Source organism: Terrapene carolina, unplaced genomic scaffold (assembly GCF_002925995.2).
Source record: "Terrapene carolina triunguis isolate 2854851 unplaced genomic scaffold, T_m_triunguis-2.0 Scaffold612, whole genome shotgun sequence".
NCBI classification, from domain to species: domain Eukaryota; kingdom Metazoa; phylum Chordata; order Testudines; family Emydidae; genus Terrapene; species Terrapene triunguis.
In genome coordinates this window covers 1,386,276-1,394,584 of record NW_020664963.1, presented here as the reverse complement: position 1 = coordinate 1,394,584, position 8,309 = coordinate 1,386,276, and the positions used below count along the sequence as shown (strand labels likewise).

The following is an 8,309-nucleotide window of genomic DNA, read 5'->3' as shown; positions in this document are numbered from 1 at the left end:
AATGGCTGGTATGGTGGGGTCCTGATATCAGCTGTAGCATCTAAGGGCTACTGTCATGCAGATAATGAGAAGCCTCCTGTTTTGAGATTCCTGGGGAAGGAGGAGATGATGGCAGGGGTCAGAAGGGAGCAACAGGAGGGGTAAGGGTTTTCAGGGCAAAATGGGGTGGGAGGGGTTTGGGCCCAGGAGGTTCCATGGAGGAGGCAGATCCCCACCCAGCGCTGTCTCCATCCATCTCCCCCCTCTCCCCACTGCAGGTCGATCCAGACATAGCCATGGCTCTGAAAATATCCTTCCCCGTGCTCCTGCTGTCCCTCATCCTGCTGGGGGCTTGGCTGGCTCTGGCCAGCGGGCAGCTGTGGAACGAGAAGAATGACAAATTCCTGCTGAAGCACTGGAATTACCCCAGGAACGAGGACTCCAATGGCACCTACTGCAACACTATGATGCAGCACCAGGAGATGTATGGCCAGGAGGCCAACACCTTCATCCATGCACCCATAGGATCCATCAACAGCATCTGCAACCTGGGTGGGACGCCCGGCAAGCCAAATGAACGCCACAGCGTCGCTCCCTTCGACATCACCGTCTGTGCCTTTAACTCGACGAGCCGCACCTACGCCGGGACACGCTATGTCCGCAGAATTGTCCTCGCCTGCTGGAAAGGGCTCCCCATAGACTATGTGAGGCACATATAGGGCCCAGCGCTGGGCATGGAGTCAGGCAGGGGACCTGGCTGCTTCCTCTATCCCCTGTTCTGTCCCTTCCACACCAGCCACGGCACCCAGCTCTGAAGACTGGTCAGATTGTTTAGGTGTTGCCATCCCTCACCGGCCTCTGCCCATTATAGAGCAGAGCCACCCCTTTACCACCCTGTACAGCCTTCTGCCACATAGCAGCCATCTGAACACCTGCCCCTCAATTAATTTAATTAATCCATCAATTTCACCCTTCTAGTATTCAGCTTGATACTGGATCATCCTCATATTCACAGCAAGTCAGTGTTATTTGTCATTGTTTGTTATTTTTGCACATTCCCCCCACTCCCTGCTTCCTGCAATTCTGTGTGCTCTCCAAACTCAATAAAACCTGATACCTACAAAGAAATCTCTGGCTTGTTGAGTTACGTTGGGGATAGCAAGGAGATGAGTCACTAAACACTTAAGGAGTGTGCTGGGAATGTGTTGTGGTTTTACAGTGAGTTTCTCTGTGCTTTCAGTCTCAGTCTCCGCCTGGTGTTAGGGAAAGAACGCAGGAGTACTGACAGCTACCTCTAGCCCATTAGATCCCCGTTTCCCGCAAGAGCTGAGAATAGAATTTAGGAGTCCTGAATTTTTATCTGTCTTGTTTTAACCTACTGGAACCCACTCCCCTCCCAGGAACATGGTTAGAACCCAAGAATCCTGATTCCCAGATGCCCTTGTGCTAACCTGCTAGACCCCACTCCCCTCCCCTAAAACAGACCTGACACAACAGATATTAACCTCCATGCTTCAGGGCAGGAACCATTCGCTAACTGAGTAAGGTCAGGAAGAAATTTTGCCTCTGAGCAAGTTTTACCCTCATTCCTCTTGTGGGGGAGAGAACTCCTTTCCCTGCAGGAACTGGGGCTAGCTAGGGTCAAAGACTGAGTTTGAGGGACCCCCATTCTGTGCCACCCCCAAAATCATTGTTGAGGGGTAGCTTAGAGAGTGCTCCAGGTGGCACAGTAGCTGAGCTGTTTAAAGTGGATATTGGAGGCTCACATTTCTTTGGGGCCTTGGGTTCCAAACCCATTGCTATCAATTCCCAAACCTATTAGCCACTTCCAGAACAGTGTGTGAAGGGATCAATGGGTGAACATAAAGATTGAGAGGAAGGTGCTGCCCATAAAGCAAGACTTTTTAATGCACCCCAAACCTGAACCCTGTTTCTAACTCAACTCTGTTCTGCCACCCCATCGACAGCCCAAAACTAGAATCCCTCCCAGGACTTTCTAACCCGCTGTGATACAGGCCTCCTTTGCCCACAACCCTCTGCTGCTTTGTCTTTAGACAATACTCTCGATGTGCAATATTGTTCTTCTGCAAAAGATTGCACGCACCAGGGATTTAAACCCAGGACCTTACACACTGGCAGTAAAATTCATACCGCTGGACCGACAAGCCTGGCAGCACTAGCCCTGTAGTCTCATGCCACCCTAATGGATCACTCTGCAACCACACACCCTTGGCTCACTGCCATCCCCTGCCTCCTTGAAGGTTGTGTCAGGTGTGTCTCTGGCCTCTTCATTAGCCAGCACACTCCCTACGCCGGTTGTTATTGAGGCTGTGAGATCTTAGCCCCATTCAGGAAAAGGCTTTGCTATTCACGCTGTTAATGAGAACATCCTGAGTGTCATTAAATACAATAAACAACACAGACGTCATCTAATTCCTCTTTGCATCACCGCTGCATTACAGGAGTCAGGGATTAATTTCCTCTTAGCTTAGTGGTTCCAGAATTGCTCACTGGGGGCAGTCCTTGCACTTTTCTTTGAAGGAGCTGGTATGGTATGTTCATGGGCTAGATGGACCCGTGGGTGATTCCGCTGTGGCCACTCCCATTCTCTCAAACTCTTCTCTGTTGTCTGTTATCCAACCATAGCTATATACAGCTGCCAGAACAGAGGAAGAGATGCAATAATATGGACTCTGATTTCACTCTGTGTGGCAGCAGAGCTATTTCCAGCAAGGTAGGAAGAGAGAGATGAATTGGGATAGACAATCTGACTGACATGTATGGGGATGGATAGATAGATTTAAAAAATTGGGGTCAGACCAACTTGGGTCTTTTCTCATAACTGTCCTCTTGACAGTAAGAAATTGGCTTGCCCAGGAGTTGAATCAGGACCTCTCACAACCAAAATGACGCTAAGAGCCTGTAGATCAACAAGCCACATAGGAGCAAGGCTGGAAAGCAACCTCTAAGTGTCACCACGCAGCATCTCCTTGCATTGCAGATAGATTGTTTGTGCCTCCTACTGGTGAGAATTCAGCATCAGCTCCTCTAAGCAAACCACAGCTCCATCACCAAAACGCAACTGGGAACGGGGCTCAAATATTCAATGGGTCAATTCCAACTTTTGTCTTTTGGGGGCAATTTTGACTCAGAGAATCAGGAGCTGGGGAAAGTCCCTGGGCCAGCTACAGGTAGGAATATTAATAAAGTAAAATAATTAGTTAATTAATGACGCCTTCCTCTAAGGCTTCTGTTCTACACACGGTCAAAGGCAGGCCCCTGCCGCGGCCTTTGGTGGCTATTAGTGTTAAGGGTGGGTGGGATTAAAAGGCAATTCGGGCAAGAATCCTTGGTCAGGGCTTGAGCAAGGGTGAGGATAAAATCACCAAGGGGTGAACTGGACTTTTTGTTAATTCATTTAAATAAGAGCCCCAATGAAATGTGAACTCACAACACCTGGTTTAGAAAAATAAGATTGCTAACCCCTGAGCCTTCGAACTCCCCACATCACCCCCACTGCTGGGCCCCATCCCTGGCCTGTGCTCCCACCACCACTTCTGCATCCTGCTGCCCTATTCCTCCAGCTTGTGCACTCCACACCCACGCCCATCTTCTGCTGCTGGTCAGGCCAAGGGGGCTAGAAGCCGGGTGTGACACTGCACCCCATATTCATCATAGTGATATTATTATGATATGATTATGGCATAATTTATGATGCATTTTGAACAAGATGGGTCATGTGAGGTATCATTGGAAGTTATGTTTGCTGAATATAATTATCCTATTTGTATGCATGTATCATTTTTGTAACTGAAGTTGTGAATATTGACTAAGGATCTGTATTTCAAATGGGCTTACTCTGGAAAACACCCACAGCCAGGCTTTCAGTGGGTGTTGAAGAATGAAGAAGCCAGTTGGGGCTTATGGCCCATCAGCAAAGACAACGGACTATGAAAGAGATTAGTCTTCCTGCAAACAGTCGATCCAGCCTGTAGGTAATGGCTGCTATGACCCAGAAAGGACATGTGACCAGGCCACATGACTCTGGACTCCATCTTGGGAGGTCAGTGTTTTTCCACAAACTGGTCTGGGAACAAAGCTTTGAAACAAATGGTTCCCACCATATGCTAAAGCTATATAAGGCAGGGAGTGACATCATCGGTAGGTCTTCACTCCCCACACAAGAAGACTCCTGAAACATCAGAGGAACAGAGACTGAACTGGGGGAAGTGCTGGACCCAGGCTAAAGGGATTTCTAGCCTGTGTATGAAACAAGCGGCAAAGCAAGTGTAGCTTGTGCATTAAGAAACTACAAGTCTGCCTGTACCGTCAGTTAGGGTGAGAATCTGCTATTCATATCCAATCTATTTAATATATTAAGCTTAGTTTGTGTTTTTTGTTTGTTTGCTAGGTAATCTGCTTTGATCACTTATAATCACTTAAAATCTATCTTTTGTAGTTAATAAACTTGTTTTTGTTTTAATCTAAACCAGTGAGCTTTGACTGGAGTGCTTGGGAAAATCTCTGCTTAGTTACCACAAATGTGCATTGTTCTCTTCACATTGAGGGAGAGGCAGACCAGGTACATATACTGGCCAGATACTGGCTAGATTTGACCTGGGCAGGACAGTACTGCTCTGGGGTCCCAAGCTGAGAAGCTGGTGGATAGAGAGCCTGCATGTAACTGCAGCTGGGTGTGTCCCTACCTGTGTGAACACTGGTGAAAGTGCAGGCTGGAGGGCTTTGCAGTTTGTTACAGCAGACTGGTGGGTTGGGGGCTCAGTGCTACCCCCGTTCCAGGTGGCTCTGTGGGGGAGACTCATCACACTGGGTTCTGTTCCTCACTCTGTCACTGATCACATACACTCCATGGGCACCAAAGCCTGCTGTGGCAGCAGCTTTCCTACCTCCTGGGGCTGAGGGGATGTGAAGAAGTGGGAATTTTCCATAATATTTTTATGACTCCCATGTGTCTCTCAGGTTCCCCGCTATGCTGCGTGGTTACCCAGTGGCTGGAAAAGGACCGTTTGCTCTCTGGGCAGGTGAGAAATATAGGTATGAACATTGCCTGGCTACCATTCCAAAGGACTGGCCCAGACCGACCCCGTTCAATGGAGAATCTGAGAAGACAACAGCAAACCCAACTCCCAAGATGTTGACACCTAGCACTCAAACACCCAGAGGGAGATGGATTTCGCCTCTCCACAGAGAAGCTGAACAATCCCTCTGCTGGAGATCAAAGGATGGGGAGGTGTGAGGTAGGGGATGAGAGCTGGGGGCAGGGAGGAATCAGGGCTCTCACTGGGAGTCTGACCAAGGAGACAGATGGAGACAGACAGAGCTCGACCCAAGGCATTCCCTGAAGCTTGGCCAGGCGCTGGGCTCCCCAGGATGGTCTGTGCTGTAACCTTCATCTCTCCGTGCTAATCTAAGGGCTTCCTAGGCTGCGTCCAGGTGACTCATGAACCCAGCTCTTGTGACAGTGCCATGTCAGTGTGCAAATGCTGGGTGGGGTGTATTCATCCCTGCAGCATGGCCACGTCTCTCCAGGAGTCTGCCTCAATTGCATTCTCCGGACAGAGTTCATGGCGTGAAGCAGGAGGGCTGGAGACCCATAGGTTCAGTCTTAGGAGGCGGTGAGGCTGTGTGAAGAGTCAGACCCTGGGGGGGTCTGGCACACTGCTGGGTTTCCTCCTAGAGACTGTTCCAAAGCAGTGTAGCCCTGATCCTGTGGATTGAGGAAGAGAGCAGGAATGCTTTTCCAGGGCTTGGGGGGCTTCCCCAGCAGGGGCAAAGAGACTCACCATCCGGACGCCTCCTCACAGATGGGCACAGCGTTGTGTGGCTTCTCCGCTACTCCAGCCCGGCTAAATGGCCGGCCAGGCCACTGGGGGTCCCTTGGTGGCTGTGACCGGCTCCTCCAGCCAGGTCACTCTTGGCTCTCACCATTTTCGGGGTAATCCAGAGTCCGGCCCAAACCACAGGGAAACCCCATGTCTGGTGGCCTCGATACCAGGCCCTCGGCCCCCACTGGGGGCTTGTTATTGCTTCCCCTGGCAGCCTGGCCTTGTCCCCTGGGTCTGGGGAGGGCTAGGGGAACCCAGGCCCCTTCTCTGGGCTTCAGCCCAGGGACTCTGTTTTGGGAGGCAAAGGATTGTCCCTTAAATCCCCCACCACTTCCCTGGGATGCCCCAACCTGTCCCTGCTCATCAGCATTTTCCCTGCATTTGTGAATGCTGCTGTTCCCACCATGGGTTTGTCATGGAGTTTAAGGCAAGAAGGGGCCACCGGATCATCTACTCCGACCTCCAGCCTAGCCACTAACACCACCACTCACTCACTCATGCACCCAGCCCAACAACTGAAATGGGGCCTAAGTGTCATGGCCCACTGGAGAGTAGATTTTATGTGCCACAGGCAGAGAATAAGAGGGACCCAGCTGCACCCACAATGGCAGGGAAATGATTAAATGAGATCTACCCAGATAATCCTGGCAACCCACCCACACGCTGCAGAGGAGGACAACCCCTTCCTCCATCCCTTCCTCAAGGTCATTGCCAATCTCGTCTGGGAGGGAAATTCCTTCCTGACCCTACACATGGCTATCAGTTAGACCCAGAGCATGTGAGCAAGAACCAGCCAGCCCAGCAACTGGGAGAGAGAAAGGCTTGGTGCAACCTCAGAACCCTAGTCCACCCCGTCCAATGCCCCATCTCCAGCTGTGGCCTCCCCATTGCTTCAGAGGAAGGTGATAAAAGAAAACAAAACAACCCCCTCCCCGCCCCCCCCCAAAAAACCAACAGAATATGTGGGGGAAGGGGAAGAAAATCCCTTCTGGACCTGGCAGGTGACAGGCTGAAACCATGACGCATGAGATTTAGGAATTTAAGAGATAATCTGGAAGTGAGCCACAGGGGTGCTGATCCCTGCTCTCATCTCAAGCAACCCTGTCCTACAATGCCATTCAGAAATTTGTCCAGCTCACCCTTAAAATTCATTACATCATTTCCCCCCCCAGCTCCTATTGGGGGGCTGCTCCAGAACCTCGCCTAACATTCTTCTAATATCTAGCCAGTCATTCTCTCTGTCACACGTGTGAATCTACGCGACCCAGGCTAATGCACTGCTTGTACCAGTATTCCGGAGAGAACATTCCAGCTGAGACCTCAGTGCCCAGACAACTGTAGCACTGAACCTAAGAACGGCCATACTGGGCCAGACCAAAGGTCCATCCTGGTCTAGCCCAGTATCCTGTCTTCCGACAGTGGCCAGTGCCAGGTGCTTCAGAGGGGATGAACCGAACAGGGCAGTTAAGTGATCCATCCCTTGCCATCCACTCCCAGCTTTGGGGTGTCAGAGGTTTAGGGACACCTGGAGCATGGGATTGCATCCCTGATCATCTTGGCTAATAGTCATTAATGGACCCATCCTCCATGATCTTATCCAACTTTTTTAACCCAGTTTTACTTTTTGCCTTCACAAAATCCCCCGGAAACAACTTCCACAGGTTGACTGCGTTGTGTGAAGAAATACATCCTTATGTTTGTTTTAAACCTGCTGCCTATTAATTTCATTGGGTGATCCCTGGCTCTTGTGTTATGTGAAGTGGTCAATAACACTTCCTTATTAACCTTCTGCACACCATTCATGATTTTATAGACCTCTATCATATCCCTTCTCAGTCATATCTTTTCCAAGTTGAACAGGCCCCATCTCTTAAATTGCTGCTCAAAGGGAAGCTGCTCCATACCCTTAAACATTTTTATTGCCCCCTCTGTACTTTTTCCAGTTCTAGTATATCTTTTTTATTTTGGGGGGGCCAGAACTATATGCAATATTCAAGGCATAGTTGTACCATGGATTTATGCATTATGATATTTTCTGTCTTATTATCTATCCTTTTCCTAATGGTCCCTAACATTCTATTAGCCTTTTTGACTGCCACTGCACATTGTGCGGATGCTTTCAGTGAAATAACCACGATGATTCCACAATAACTTGCTCCACTAGAGAAACAACCCAACAGTCCTGTCTCCCAGTTCTCCTTACTCAAAAACACTTCACCCATTCCTCTCTGAGAGACAAGACTAGAACCCAGGAGTCAACTTCTACCCCCCTGCTTAGGTCCCAAATCCCCACCAGAAGCAAGAAGAAGAGTTGACAAATTTAAAATTGATTAAACTGAAGAAGCGAAGGACTGTCATAGGGATCAAGATGACCTCCTGAGTGAAACTAGGACATTAGCTAGTTCAGAAGTTTTAAAGATCCCCAATTTGCATGCTAATAACACCTGGTGGCCCCATCCTCAGCTTAGTGTCTCCATGAGTTAT

The 8,309-nt window shown here is 49.5% G+C and overlaps 1 protein-coding gene across 1 annotated transcript; it reads left to right on the top strand.

The window, feature by feature from the left end:
- Nucleotides 1–275: 275 nt before the first annotated feature.
- LOC113407970 (ribonuclease-like) lies at nucleotides 276–698 on the top strand. Its single transcript, XM_026659208.1, has one exon. The coding sequence runs from the start codon at nucleotides 276–278 to the stop codon at nucleotides 696–698; it is 423 nt and encodes a 140-aa protein (XP_026514993.1).
- The last annotated feature ends 7,611 nt before the right edge of the window (nucleotides 699–8,309 follow it).

Coding starts and splice junctions, on each gene's coding strand:
- LOC113407970 (XM_026659208.1), top strand. CDS start 276: ATGGCTCTGAAAATATCCTTCCCCGTGCTCCTGCTGTCCCTCATCCTG.